Below are 16,716 nucleotides of genomic sequence, written 5' to 3'. Positions count from 1 at the left end.
CATGTATGGTGTTTATTGACTATAGGACTTCTATTAAGAATATATAAAGAATTAATAGGCATAGAAATATCATCAGAAATGTGATAATAATACCGCATAACCTTGAGTTCAGAGTTTACAGACTGCTTAACAATGTTTCAAAAATGTAGCAAAGATTGTTCAAAACTTGATCCACTTTATGAAACTCAATATATCTCAAGCTGCCCAAGGTAAATAATTTAATTCTCAAGACACTCAAGGATTACAATCTCAACAGCAGTTGAAAACTAAATGTTCCATTCCTTGTTATTTTCTGCAACTTCTCATTCCAAACAAAATTCATGTTGAACAATGTCTATAATATTTTTTTGACTATCCATTGCCTTTGCTTTATCCTTTAATGTAATGATAAGAAGTATCAGGTTAGTGCACACTACATTACCCTGCATTTCAATCCAACAACACCAACATCATTCTCCAGACTTCAATTTTACTTGAACATTATTTTTTAATGTTATGTGTTACGGTATGACAGGAGGTAGAGTGACTACCAAGATTCATTGAAAATTCCCCTCAGGCCAATCAGTAAATATCAGAACAATACTAAAAATGTTCAGTATTCAATATTAGATCATTGGACTTCTGTTATGTAATATTTACTCTGTACAGATTTAACTTTAATGATCACTTGAATTTTACTTATGATGTAGGTTGTATTTCTTTGATTCTTCCTTGGTAAATGCTGACATGAAATAAATTGTAACATGGTTGGGATCCAAACTGGGTGCATAAATCCTACATCAGTCTTGAGTGATCCCAGGCAGAAGTTCCATCCAGTATAAGTTGATCTGAAAATGATAAACTCAACTCACCAGCTTAGGGGCATTTGTTTCTCGCCTGTCACCTGCACGGCCACGGTATACCTCCTGTTTGCTGACTGGGGCTAACTGCACAGGGGCTCGTTTCACTCCAAGTAATGCTGTATTAGGTTTCTTGCCGGGGAGAGTTCGTGCTAAACGGAAGTATTAAACAGAATAGAACATTTTCAAAAATCAAAACTACAAAATTACATTATTTTTACTCACTTTTCAGAACAATTATTATGATTCACACCAACTTTAATGACTGGAATCTATACCATTCAATTTCAAGTTGAAAAGTACAATCTTACATAGTTCATGAGTTTCAGCACTCAATGAGGGGCCATTTTGAAACAGATGCTCAGAAGTAGAAATGAGCTCGTCGGGACCTGAGAAGAAATGGATGTAGAAGTGGGATTAATGAGGGCAGCGTATAAAGATGTGGAGTAGTGTTGGCTACTGAGTGTATGATTCGAAGCAGTGTATCGATTTATTCCAGTGTCCGAGTGAGTCGATTCAGAGGAACGGCCAGCTCACGGCACACGATTCAGCTGACTCGCAGCAGACAGTGTGCACTCATGGATCAGTGAGACACAATACATATATGGCTCACTAGCAGGACACTGGACATTGGTAGGGAGCCAGACTTCCGCTGCAGCGATACATACAGAGCCATCGCACACTGAAAGAATCGTTCACTATAACGGACTCTCGTGCTCAGCTCATTGAAAATCATACTAAATAATCGAAGGATTAATTTGCAGTGTTAAAAAGGCAGTGAAAACATAATTCCAAAGTATCTAGCTTGTAAGTAGGTAGGCAATTAGGTTATTCTATTTACCATATTAGTTTAATCAATCAGTATTTTTACAACTAGTTGACATTCGACAATTAATTAAACACTGACACCAACTTGGCAGGTTTGATTCTGGCTCAGTCCGGTGGTATTTGAAGGTGCTCAAATACGTCACCCTCGTGTCGGCAGATTTACTGGCACGCAAGAAAACTCCTGAGGGACTAAATTACGGTACCTCGGTGTCTTTGAAAACTGTAAAAGTAGTTAGTGGGACATAAAGCCAATAACATTATTATCTAGCCTACCCTACGACTATGAGTCATGCTCAAGACCACTCAAAATTGTCTGTTTTATATTGGGAACAACCGCTTGGTGTTCTCTCAGTTCGTATGTCGCATCATTGCACAATACTTCAATAATCGAATCACGAGATCACCAGTGTACGTGGACAGTGAGTAAGTGAGCCGACTGATTCAATATCTTAAATAAAAAGACGTTTAATCAGAAAACCAGTGGGCAACAGTACATCTCAGATAGCCTATGCAAAATATTAAGATTTAAAAAATCCTCTGTTGATGGAAAAATACATTTTCAAAGACGACCGAACTAGATGGCCGTGCGTTTATGGTCGCGTAGCTATGAGCTTGCATTCGGGGGATGATGGGTTTGAATCCTACCGTCGTCAGTTGTTAAGATGGTTTTCTGTGGTTTCCCATTTTCACACCAGGCAAATGCTGGTGCTATACCTAAATTAAGGCCCCGGCCACTTCCTTTCCACTTCTAGCCCTTTCCTATTTCATCGTCGCCATAAGACCTAACAGTGTCGGTGTGATGTAAAACAACTCATTTGATTTACATTTGATATGTAGGCTACTTATTGTGGACATAAGTATTTTTACATCTAATTCTGTATATATAATAGAGGACTTTCAAAGAACTGTGGAAAACCATAAGGTAGTGTATAAAATTTGAGTTATATTATTATTATTATTATTATTATTATTATTATTAACTACGTAAGTTTTGTGTTGTAATAAGCGTGTGTAGTATTGCACAAGTACCTATTTTTTTCTTTCTGCATTTCAATTTTTAACTTATTTATTTTATTGCTTATTGTTGCTTGCTTGTTGTTTAAAGGGGCCTAACATCTAGGTCATTGGCCCTATTTATTTTGTATTATGTACTTACCAAGAATATAATAAAATTTCCAAGTTGTTTGAAATCATTTCAGAAAAGACTAGGCAAACTATTGACAGGGAAACTTCCACCTGTGCAACAGCTATAAATGCAGATCATCGATGATTGCATGCACAAATATTTTTCATCTAACTCGATGTACTTATTTATGGAGTTGTCGCTGTCGGGGGAAGGCTTTGTAACATCAAAACTTGATGCAAAGAAGTAGCTGCAGGAGAATTGAGAATCTGAAAGCTAGATGACGCATAAAAATCAGTTCATAGAATGAAGACCAGATGGCGGCAGCAAGCACTGAATGTCGTTGCTGCTGTCTTATGAGTACACACTAGGCCTACATAGATGCAGTGGGATCGATGACTCTAATGACCCATGAATCGGCTCTCTGTATCGATTCAGTAATATGAACGGAATCAAATGAATCGATTCAGTAAAATGAATCTAATATCCCATCACTAATGTGGAGATTGTCATCATCCCTTTGTGTTTTCTTTCTATTTCTCCCTCTCCCCATACTGACCTGTCAAAATATTTATCCTATCATGTGTTCATTGTGATGTTTCTACTGTATCTTTCTGGATATGACTTCATTTGCACTTGTCAGAGAACAGGGTAGCAAATATGACATGATACTGTTTTAAAGCTTTTACATGATGTGCAGTCTGCTATTATATTGCATTTAATTTTTATCCTTATGTACATTGGTGAGAAAAATATTAGTTCTTATTTGAGCAGATAATGTATGTGCTTCCTCTGTGAAACATATCACATTGCTGCAGTGGGGAGGCTTTGCATCCCAATGAAACTGATGGATAAGCTGTAGGTGTAACCATATCGGATGGTTATCTGTCAGGAGACCAGACTAACGAATGGTTCATCGAGGGTAGCAGCCTTTCAGAAGTTGTAAGGGCAGTAGTCAAGCAATGGGAAACTACAGCCATAACTAACTCCCAAAGACATGCAGCTCTCTATGATGAATGATGTACTGATGATGGCTTCCTCCTGGGAAAAATAGTCCCCCATTCAGATCTGTGAGTCAGTGTTAGAAGTTTGAATCGTTGTGGTAGGTTAGAGAATCTGAAAAGGGAAATGGATAGACTAAAGTTAGACATAGTTGCTATAAGTTAAGAAGTACAATGGCAGGAATAGCAGGATTTTTGGTCTGGCAACTACAGAATTATCAACACAAAATCGAACAGGGGAAATACTACAGTTGGTTTAATTGTAACCATTACTTCAGCGGCCACACAAATACAGTAAAAAGGGGAAAATAAGTGCAATTACACTGTACCTAAGACACTACTCACACAATAAAACATCTGATGAACTACGCGGAACTCCGCCGATAACAACACTGGTTAGGGGCAACTTGACGATAATAAACAGGAACGTGGAAAGGTGACTGGGTAACCTTACGAAGGGCCATGGAGGGGCGAAGGTTGCGGATTCTGAAAAGCCAACAGTGATCTCTAGTTTTCAAAATATTATTTACAAAATCGTCAGTACAAATTAACTTCCGGAACAAATTCAGCTCTACACCAAATCTAGATATACAGTATACATTATGTATGTTCTTTGACAAACTGCAGTATAGGTGTTCTTAGACGAGAGCTTTGCCTTAAGTTCAAAGAGTTAACCAAGTGCATCTCAGTACAAATCAAATTCGACAAATGCAATAATGAAGGTAAGAGAGTGAAATCAAAATTTGCCTTTCACATCTGAACAAATAGTGGCGATTAGGGCAAACTCCTGTGATACACCAAACGAAAACTAAATGGAACTTAAAACCGGACAGAAAGAAACAGCACTTACTCCAAGGCAGGCCATGTTGGTACTGAGGAGACGTTCACAACGTCAAGAACTTCGGGAGGCTCGGCAGGTCAAGACCAAGACGGCACAGAGACATAAGACCTCAGACTTCAGACCACCTTCGAAAAGGTGCCTAGCTCCTTATAAAGGGAACACTATCCTTGGAGCAGCCAATCAGAACACAGGAGCTTGCCCGGATTGACCAATCACAACACTTAATTCAGTCGCGATGTTTAAATAACTTTCTTGAATACATACGATCGCGAATCTTCCATTTCCAGAATAGTCAGAAAATACTTTCTAGAATACATAACTAACAAAAGCCAACACACCCTGTTCTAAAATTCATGTGACAACTTTCTGGACAATTCCAGTAAATACAGAAATGAAACCTACTAGTTACACATACAATGTGTTACCAAAATTTTTACACTGTACAGGTTAGGTAATTACATGGCATACAAATAAAACATTGTATCACCACACTTCAGATCATACAGTAGGTACTACTTAACAAGATTTACAAATAAAAACTTCTACAAACACTTCCCACTTCCAACATATTCTACACCTGTGTCATCTTCCTCCCCACCGAAAGTCGAGCCACGCTCGACCCTTAACCTAATATTACTGGGGGGGGGGGAAAAGGCGATCACTTCTGGAAACATTTTGACTTTCCAACAATAAACAAAACAAACTGTTACTGCACCAAAGTTCCTTTCAGTAGCCTGGAGTTTACAGTTTACCTATAAATTTCCAAAATAATAAAGGTGTTCATTGATCCACCTATTCACTAAATACCATATAAATGTCCACAGGGATAGTCACACTAAACTTCTAAATGCCTTTTGAACCTTTTACAATTGTTTCGACGATTTCTACTCTGTCCACCAAAGGATGTACACTCATTCTTTCTGCCCATTGTTAGTAATCCAAAACCTTTTCGCTTTCTTGTCCGACAGCGTTCAAGGCCTCCTTTTTGGGCAAGGTTACGGACTAAATATCTTTCACCACTTTTCACACCAGTCACAGCACAGCTAGGCCACAGGTTCTTGCTGATGATGTGGCTGCCAACACGGCCGTTTGCCGCCAGCCTCCATTCAATTTCAGTCCAAACCAGGTAGCTAGGTAAGTTGCCGTCCAGTGGTATCTTGCACCAAATAAGCAGATGAGTGAGACACCGTCCAGTCAGACTGCCTCCATTAGGACGTTCGTCACAGGATTGTGGTGCCGGATGGTAGCGCCCAAGGCACAGAGTGTGCCTCCCAACTTGGCACTTTAGGTTGCCGTCAGCAGACAGGGGAATACTTGAGGCAAAATTATGCTGCTGCGCTCAAAGATCTTGCGTAGAGACACCCAATGGGTGGCTTAATGAGTATGCAGTAGGGGCTATCCCTCGCACATCAGGGATATTAGGGCACCTAGCCCCGGGGTAAGCACTATCTACAATTCATTCATGTGACAAGTTTACGGTGGGGGTGAAAGGAAACTACAGGAGTTTACCCTAAGCCTGAAAGTTAGGGGAAAAATTCCAAGCCAAATTCCAACTAAAACCTACCTAACTTATAATACTAAATCCATTACACTAGACGATACCTAAAGTATTTACCTACACAACTACTTACAACTACCTTACCATAAAACTTATTATTACCTTATAACAAACTCTTACAAATAGCTTACAACTAAATCTACCTGGTCACCAACAATGGTATTTACCCCTCCCTACATGACTTAAGGTACCTTCACCTGGGAGAGGTGGACTCTGCTGATCCATTTTCCTTTCCGGATCGCTCACCAATAATGTCAATAATGTCACCGGGGTAAGGAACTTTAAGATGGTGCAGCGACCTCGAAATCTGGGGGCCAACTTACTGATAACATGGTCCGCCGCGCTACTGACGGGGTGTGTTTTAATAAACACCTGGTCACCCCACAGACAGATCGTGCGGTCTTCGTCCGCAGTTGTAATTACGCTGGACCTTAGTGTAATAGACCTTCAAGTTCTTTTGTGCACAGTGCTAATTAGCTCGGATCTTTTGTGGCCTGGCATCGTCGGGCAGAAGATCATTAATTGACCACAGATTAGATAGAAGAGAATTTGGAGTAAAAGCCAACATTAATGAAGCAGGGGTTTGCTTGTGGCTTTCATGGAGAACAGTGTTAAATGCAAACGACAACCAATTTAGTGATGAATCCCACTTAGAGTGGCCAGTGGAGTGATAAGCGATGAGGGCAGATCTCAGGTTACGATTCACTCTCTCAGCATAATTTGGCTTCAGGTAATATGGGGTAGTGGTTACACGAGCAATGGATAGATCAAAACAGAAATTCCGGAACTGGACAGAAGTAAAGGCTCTTGCGTTTTATCACTTACCAAAAATTGACAGGGTCCAAATGAGGCAAATATCTGTTTCAAGCACGAGATGGTGGTGTTGGTGTTAGCCATACGAGTGGGGAACAGCCACGTAAAACATGAAAAGGTGTCAACACACACAAGTATGAAACGATGACCATTCCGAGATCTCGGGAAGGGCCCGATGTAGTCTATGAACAGTCTCTCCATAGGGCGAGAAGCTTGGTCGGAAGATAAGAGACCTAGACGAGTATTCGGGGCGGGTTTACTGATGTTACAAGTCTTACAGGACTTGGCAAGGGTATGGATCTCACTATCCATGGATTTCCAAATGAAGTGTTTACGAATTTTCTCTCTCGTTTTGAAAACGCCCAGATGACCGCCCACTGGAGATTCATGAAAATATTTGAAGAGAGCCGGGACAAGGTTAGTTGGGACTACAATTTTGGGGTCTCTGCGACCGCGAGCAAGACAACACAATACACCATTCTTAAGGATGTAAGGCTTAACATGCTCACCGGATTTAATCCTGTCGATAATAGCTTTTAGCTCAGCATCGTCCTCTCGATGTTTGGTTATATCCTTGAACAGGAAAGGAGAGTCAGTGAGAACTACATTGACAAAGGCTGATACTTGTTCAGGAGAGGGGTCTGCAGGCTCTGATTGAGGGTCAGAGCTGCCTGGATAGAACATCCTACTGAAGCCATCAGCCACAATGTTTTCCGTACCACGAATGTGGCGGGCTTCAAATTGGAAGGCTGAGATGCGCACTGCCCAACGTGCTAGACGACCGGTCCTTCGCGGCTTGGCCAGTACCCAACTCAACGCTTGATTATCAGTTTCCAGATCGAAAGGAAGATGTTCCAGGTACATTCTGAAGCATTATAAGGAGAAGACAACAGCTAAGGCTTCCAACTCATAAATGGAATAATTTCGTTCAGCAGGATTCAGGGCACGAGAGGCATAAGAAATAAGACGACGCCCTTCTTGAAATTCCTAAAGAAGAACACCGGATATGCCTGAGGAAGAGGCGTCAGTCTGATGGATGAAGTGTTTAGAAAAGTCTGGCATAGCCAGTACAGGAGCGTTACATAAGGCGGATTTCAAGTCCATGAAGGCTTCGCGTTGGGCATCACCCCACACAAATTTGGCATCCTTTCTTCTCAAGGCATTTAATGGGGCTGCCCGTTCAGCAAAGTTGGGAATGAATTTTCGAAAAAAATTAACCATGCCAATGAATCTGGCTACAGCCTTGACGTCCTTTGGAGTGGGAAAATTCTGGATGGTGGCCGTTCGAGACTGATCAATTGAGAGACCCCTTCCCGACACAATATGGCCTAAGAAGGACATCTGGGGTTGTGCGAAGGAAACCTTGGTGGCCTTGAGGGTTAGACCTGCTTTACGCAGTCTTTCAAGCACTTCGTAAGGTTTCCCAGTCACCTTTCCACATTCCTGTTTATTATCGTCAAGTTGCCCCTACTGATATTTACCAGTGTTGTTATCGGCGGAGTTCTGCGTAGTTCATCAGATGTTTTATTGTGTGTGTAGTGTCTTAGGTACCATGTAATTGCACTTATTTTCCCCTCTTTACTGTATTTGTGTGGCCGCTGAAGTAACGGTTACATATTGGTCGCAGAGCGTGGTTTCGGAAACTACAGCCGTAACTAACTCCCGAAGACACGCAGCTCTCTATGAATGAATGGTGTACTGATGATGGCTTCCTCCTGGGAAAAATAGTCCCCCATTCAGATCTGTGAGTCAATGTTCGAAGTTTGAATCGTTGTGGTAGGTTAGAGAATCTGAAAAGGGAAATGGATAGACTACATTTAGACATAGTTGCTATAAGTTAAGAAGTACATTGGCAGGAATAGCAGGATTTTTGGTCAGGCATCTACAGAATTATCAACACAAAATCAAACAGGGGAAATACAACAGTTGGTTTAATAATTGAAAAAGAAAACATGGCAGCAGGTAAGTTACTATGACCAGCATAGTGAATGGATTATTGTTGTCAAGGGAGACACCACCCAATGGCCACTACAATAGTGCAGGTCTATATGCCTACTAGTTCAGCAGATAATGATGAAATCGAAAGAATATATGAAGAGATATAAGATTTAATTTTCTTCTTCTTCTTCATTTCCCATTTCTAGTGTTCTGAGTCAGGTTGTGAATCAAGGACCTATTTCTATTTTTTCACAGTTCCTCAGGATGAGAACATCAAGAACAACGTGTCGCTTTTGGGGGATGCCCTAATAATTTCCGAGGCTTCGAATCACTCAATCATTTTAGAGATAAAAGATTTTGTACAATACCGTATATAAAAGGAGATGAGAACTGTGATGGGAGACTGGAATGCAGTGGTGGGCCAAGGAACAGAAGATAATCTAGTGGGAGAATTCAGAGTGGGACAAGTGAATGAAGGAGGAAGTCGGCTGGTTAAATTCTGCACTGATCATAACTTAGTACTTGTTAGTAATTGGTTGGTTCAAACACCACAAAGGATGGCTGTATAAACAGACAAGACCTGGAGAAACTGGAAAGTATCAAGAGAGTGAATAATTGCTTGTTGTTTTAAGGGGCGTAACATCGAAGGTCATCGGCCCGAGAGTGAATAATTGTTTCAAGGAACATGTCACACAAGGACTAAATGAAAAGACTGAAGGTAACACAAGAGATGAAGCATGGGCAGTCATGAAGAATGAAATTAGTAAGGTTGCTGAAGAAAGGTATGATTGTCAGATTCTGTAGATAACTCAGGAGATAATAGACCTGATTGATGAAGGACAGTAACATCAGAAGGCAAGAAATGAGAAGGGCAGAAAAGAATACAGGTGATTAAAGAGTGAAGTAGACAGGAAGTGTAGGACAGCTAAGGAATAATGGCTGGAAGATAACTGCAAAGATGTTGAAGGTTGTATGGCTGTAGGAAAGGTAGATGCTGCATACAGGAAAAACAAAGAAACCTTTGCAGAAAGGAAAACTAGGTGTATGAATAGGCCTATTTAGAGTTCAGGTGGAAAACTACTTCTAGGGAAAGAAGACAACAATTGTGTCAAGGCTGATGAGGTTCTAGAACAAGAAAAGGCTGTTGATGCTGATGAAATGGGAGACCAATTTTAAGGTCAGAAACGAGAAAGCAGCAGCAATGACAAAATACAGGGAGATCAACAAGGAAGTTAAGAAGAAAGTGCAGAGAGATAAATACAAAGTGACAACAGAGGCAGAAGAAGTAGCAACAACAAAAGTACTAACAGCAAAGAAGTATATTCCATTATGAGAAAGCTTTATAGTAAGAACTTTTCAGGGTGAGAAACGAGTCAGATGTAAATGGAATTGCCTTGAGATCCAAGACACAGCAATGGGAAAGATGGAGACAGCACTTCATAGAAGTACTCAATAATCTCAGTGCGGAAACAAGAACTGAAGAAGGTGAAACAATTTCGGAAGATACAGATATCTCGGCAGAACCACCAACATGACAGGGGATTGCACAAGCAGTGAGACAAATGAAGAACGGCAAAGCACCTGGTGTAATGTTATCCCAGAAGCAGAAATCATGGAGCCACTTCTAATACTAATATGGAATAAAGAACACCTTCCTGAGGAATGGAAGAAGAAGTCCTCATCAAGATACTGAAGACTACAAGAGGGGAATAATGTTGCTCTTATATGGGGAAAAGTGACGATAATAGTAATACTGAAAAGAATAAGCCATGCCTTTGATAGGAGACTCTGCCAAGAACAAGCAGGTTTCAGTGAAGGTCAGTCTACTGTTGATCAGATTAACACACTAAGGCTGATCACTGAATAATTCGTTGAGTATCAGACATCTCTGTATATGCTTTTCATTGATTTTGAAAAAGCCTTTGATTCTGTCAACCGGAGGAACATGTGGAGGGCTATGCAAAAGTTCAGAATTCCACAAAAGATAGTCCATCTTACAAGACAATATATTATGATGGATATACTTGTCAAGAAGAACATAAAGGGAAGCTGTCCGAACCTTTTCCTGTGAAATCTGGACTAAGACAAGAATGTCTCCTATCACCAATCTTGATTATCAACACTGCATTGAATGTTGAGAGAGGCAATGAATAGAAAGGGGAGCATTCAGTGGCGAATAAATAACCAACTGTAAGAACGGATTATACGTATGATCTCTATCTTCTTGCGGAATGTTTTTTTGGGATATGGAAATCAAACTGAATGACTTAGAAGCTAAAGAAGTAGGCTTAAAGATAAATAACAAAAGACGAAGGTAATTCACATTAATTCATATAAACCATCATAACAATAATTATAATAATAATAATGTTATTTGCTTTACATCCCACTAACTACTCTTTTATGGTTTTTGAGATGCTGAGGAGTCAGAATTTTGTCCTGCAGGAGTACTTTTACATGCCAGTAAATTTACTGACATGAGGCTGACGTAATTGAGCACCTTCAATTACCATCAGACTGAGCCAGGATCGAACCTATCAAGTTGGGGTCAGAAGGCCAGTGTCTCAACCATCTGAGCCACTCAGCCCAGCTCATAACAATTCTAGGCTGACTCTAGATGGAATGGATATAGAAATGGTAGAGGATTTAGGAAGCATGGTCAGCTAGGATGGAGGCACTTAGAGATGTGGTGAGTAGTAAAATAAAGCCATAGGATCTTTCGCACAGTTGTGACCAATATCGAGATCCTCTCATATTTGCATAAAAACGGAGCTAAGATTATTCAACTCAAATGTTAAATCTGCTTTAATGTATGGAAATGGGACCTGGAAAGTGACCATAGATATTACCAACATTAACTAGGTAATAGACTCACATACATCATTGCTTGAAGTACATTAAGAGAACATGGCAGCCAAAGACCATCTCAAGCAAAACCTTTGGGAGGCCACAAGTCAAAGTGTTGTACAGCAAAAGATAATGAGAAGAATATTGAGAAATGGAGGTGAACTTGTGAAAATTTAGATTTTACAATTCCACCTTTACAATACTGTAATTGTCTTTATTACAAAGACTACATTAAATTACACTCGTGAAACATGTTTCGTCCTCTTATAGGACATCTTCAGTCACAAATACAAATACATAACATTAAAAATAAGGCGAGGACACATTAAAATAAGTAAATGCAAAGTCTTTGTATCCTGTGACGCGGCGTGATAGCGTCTTCTCAATCTTCAATGTTAAAATGGTGCGGTGTGAACATGATATGAAGCATGAAGTCCAATTAAAATCATATGTTAAAACTGTTGTTCAAAACATCGAATTGTCAATTATAAAATGCCGTAAGTGGCTATGCGAATAAAATTATGTGCATATTGTACATAAAACCTTAGAGCATTAATACTATAGAGTGCGCTTAGCGCCACCTCGTCCATGTTGCGGTTTGAAGCCAACATCTCGATCAGCTGACTGGGGGGTAGTTCGAAGCAGAGTCCGAGAGGATATAAGGAAATTGTCAAACAGTAACATTCGAAAAGGCGGCGAAATCGGAATATGAGATGTACCCTGCTTAGTTGTTGTGGTTAAGCGTGATTTACAATAAAAACCATGGTCATAAATGCGTATTTACGACCGAAATGTTTAAAACCAAAAGAGACCTACGATAGGATACACCCTCATTATGATCGTATTTTTTGCAAGTATTACATCCCCGTGAGTAACACTGATTGTTTAATGTTAATTATTTATTATAATGTAAGAGACAAGTAATTTTTTCCAATTACCGCATCATATTGGGATTAATAGCTGAAAGGTAACCCCTGAAAGTTGTCCGTAAGGAAGTGTAGCCTAATTTTAAATATTAATGCGACTGACATCTACAATAAACACTTCATAACTTCCAGAAACAACTTTAAAATACTGTATTTACCGTGCTTGGTGTACTTTTGACTGAAATAGGCCTACTTCAAACCAATGCCCAACAACACAAGATGCAAAGAGTGACACATAGCCTACATGACCATTATGGAAAGAAAAGACCACAAGTATCATACTTCAGTGAACCATACACCACCAACAGATGGCAACAAAAATGAACTCTCCAGAGTAAAGGATAAACAGGCACCATAACAAGAAATATTCACTTATCATAAGTTATAAAAATTCACAATACAGTAGGGTCAACTGCATATCAATTGGCACTGGTAATAGTACCTATTTATGCCCATGAATCAGGGATCTGTTATAGTATGCTGCTTCAAAAAAATAATAATAATAATAATAATAATAATAATAATAATAATAATAATAATAATAATAATAATAATAATAATAATAATAATAATAATAATAATAATAATAATAATAATAATAATAATAATAATAATAATAATAATAATAATAATAATAATAATAATAATAATAATAATAATAATAATAATAATAATAATAATAATAATAATAATAATAATAATAATAATAATAATAATAATAATAATAATAATAATAATAATAATAATAATAATAATAATAATAATAATAATAATAATAATAATAATAATAATAATAATAATAATAATAATAATAATAATAATAATAATAATAATAATAATAATAATAATAATAATAATAATAATAATAATAATAATAATAATAATAATAATAATAATAATAATAATAATAATAATAATAATAATAATAATAATAATAATAATAATAATAATAATAATAATAATAATAATAATAATAATAATAATAATAATAATAATAATAATAATAATAATAATAATAATAATAATAATAATAATAATAATAATAATAATAATAATAATAATAATAATAATAATAATAATAATAATAATAATAATAATAATAATAATAATAATAATAATAATAATAATAATAATAATAATAATAATAATAATAATAATAAAGGGATACATAAGCCTTTGGATTCTGGGGAGCTTGCACCTTCATGTGAGAAGAAGAAATGTTTTAAGTTCTTGGTGACCATCAACATCAACTCCCTCCTAGAGACAGGAAAACTAAAACATACGCTAGATGTTTTAACTGAACACAACATCCTGATAACAGCTGTGCAAGAGACCAGATTCCTTGATCAAGAAGTGATAGAATCACAAGGTTATCGGATCTACAAAGGGCAACCCGGTGAAAGAGTGATGAAGAATGTGCCTCACTTGGGGACAGGCTTCATAGTCAGCAGCAAAATGATCAACTACATCATCTCCTTTTCATCTCCAAATGGAAGAACGTCCACTATAGCTTTTAAAACTCTCAACAAAGCATACACAGTTGTTAACTTCCATGCACCTACTAATGACACCAACAGGAAAGATATTGAAAATGTGGAAACCTTTTGGAGGGTACTCGAAGAGACAATGGACCGGATCCCAAAACACCACATAACTATTTTAATGGGATACTTTAACGCCCAGATTGGCAAAGAGAGAAAATTCAAGAACATAGTTGGAGATTACCCAGCCCACAAGAGGACCAACAGGAATGGAGAAAGGCTGATTGACCTGTGCAGAAATTACAACTTAGTCCTCAAATCTACAGCTTTCAAACGCCTTCCTAGGAAAGCCATGACTTGGAGATGTCCTAACCCAATGCTTGGGGAATTCCAGCTGGACCACGTAGCCATCAGTAGAAGCAACAGCAAAGAAGTGCTGAATGTCAAAGTATTGAGAAGCGCAAACATTGATTCAGACAACTATCTTTCTTTGATCAAAACAAATTTCATCCCTCTTAAAAGCAGCAGGGAAAACCACTGCATCAAGTCGCGAATTCCAAGGTTCAATCCAGCCAGGCTGAAAGATAACAATGACTTCACCGAGACCCTGGCTAAAAACAAAGACAAAAAAGATTGGCCCCAACTACAGAAGGCACTAATAGATGCAGCGACAACCACCATCCCGGCAGTCAGAAAGAACAAACATTCATGGTGGACAACTACTTGTGACAAAGCAATAGAAGGGAGAAAGCAAGCATGGCTAAAATGGAACCGTAACAAAAGTCTGGAAAACCATTAAAACTTCTTAGAAGTTAGGAAAACTGCTACTAAAATTATCAGGAACACCAAGAGGCAGTACAATAAAAATATCATTGAACAAGCAGAGAGGGATTTTCAAAGAAACAACACTAGAGACTTCTACCAAACTTTTAAATCTCAAATAACACCCTACTCAGCCCCTACACTTCACCTTCGGGGAGCTGACGGAAATCTGAAAATGAACAATGAAGAGTGCACCACAGTTCTAGCAGAGTATTTCAACAACCTTCTAAATTCAAGGGAACCCAAGGAGAAACTGCATTTCGAACCTCAGAATGTTACTAAGTCGGACTCTCTCCCACCAACAAAGGGCGAGATCAAGAAAGCCATTTCAGAATTGAAATGTAACAAAGCAGCGGGCGAGGATGGAATCATAGCAGAGCTCTGGAAATACGCTGATGAGGAGTCAATCCAAAGTATCCATGAAATCATATCAAACATCTGGGTGACAGAAGCGTTACCTAGCGACTGGACCTCAGCTATCATCCACCCGTTACACAAAAAAGGCGACAAATCAGATCTCAACAACTACAGAGGGATTTCCCTTGTATCAGTGACGTATAAGATACTCTCCAAAGTATTACTCACAAGAGTAGAGGCTCAACTAGACTCCTGCATCGGAGAGTACCAGGCTGGGTTTCGCAAGTCAAGGTCATGCGCCGAACAAATCCTGAACCTCAAAACCATCATCACTTACAAAAACCTAAGCGCCTCACCCTACGTGGCAACATTTGTTGACTTTCAGAAGGCCTACGATTCAGTAGATAGAGAGTCACTCTTCCAGGCACTCGCTGAACTGGGACTAGATAAGAAAACCTTGTATCTAGTGAAAGCAACTCTTACCAACACTACTGCCAGAATCAAATTCAGAGGGGAACTGTCCCAGAGCTTTGAGATCAAAACAGGTGTTAGACAAGGGGATGGCCTATCTCCAATCCTGTTTAATTGCCTACTTGAAAAAGTCATTCGTGAGTGGACGAAAATGCTACAGGATGACTCTGGATTGAGAATTGGCTACAAGAAAGACAAGTTAACAGTCAACTGTTTAGCCTTCGCAGACGACCTTACACTCCTGGCATCCAGTGTGGAGGAAGCTATCCATCAACTATCCTCTCTCAACCACATAGCAGCTAAAGTAGGGCTGAAGATCGCCATCAACAAAACACAGTTTATCACCAACATCAAAGATGCACCCAAATCAATTCCACTGGGGGACAAAACAGTACAAAGGACTAACTCCTTCAAATACCTAGGAGAATGGATAACCCCAAACATGAATGAAGATCAGGCCATGAACAGCAGATGCAACAATTTGGAAAATGCCTACCACCTATGTAAGAGTATGTACAAATCCAAATCCCTCTCCCTTAACCTCAAAATCAGGCATTACACTACTGTAGTGAGACCGTCAGTACTATACGCCTCAGAATGACTAAACATGGTAAGAAAAGGGCAACTTAGAAAAGAAGAAGGCAAGTACAGAATCAGGCACAACAACGAACTGTACCGACAACTGGAGAGCATTACAACATCTATGAGGAAGAGGAGATTGAACTTCTACGGTCATGTCATGAGAATGGACAATCAGAGGCTCACCTCCAGAATCTTCCACACCATCTCTAGAGGGAAAGCGACTAATGCCAAGTGGGCAAGACTCGTCAGAAAAGACCTTCAAGAATTGGACATTGCTCCCTGTGAAATT

General features: G+C 38.8%; 1 protein-coding gene across 6 annotated transcripts in view; it reads right to left on the bottom strand.

Annotated features, from left to right (window-relative positions):
• Positions 1-16,716, bottom strand: part of LOC136875759 (mitogen-activated protein kinase 15) — a 273,592-nt gene that overhangs the window by 47,067 nt on the left and 209,809 nt on the right. For all 6 annotated transcript variants that reach the window (XM_067149337.2, XM_068228451.1, XM_067149338.2 and 3 more), the window contains one exon: positions 852-991. In XM_067149337.2, the coding sequence (XP_067005438.2) occupies positions 852-991 (140 nt within the window). The remainder of the gene's footprint in view (positions 1-851; positions 992-16,716) is intronic.

This window comes from Anabrus simplex, chromosome 6 (assembly GCF_040414725.1).
Source record: "Anabrus simplex isolate iqAnaSimp1 chromosome 6, ASM4041472v1, whole genome shotgun sequence".
Taxonomy (NCBI): domain Eukaryota; kingdom Metazoa; phylum Arthropoda; class Insecta; order Orthoptera; family Tettigoniidae; genus Anabrus; species Anabrus simplex.
The sequence above is the reverse complement of the archived record's forward strand: the minus strand, read 5'-3'. Positions and strand labels throughout refer to the sequence as shown.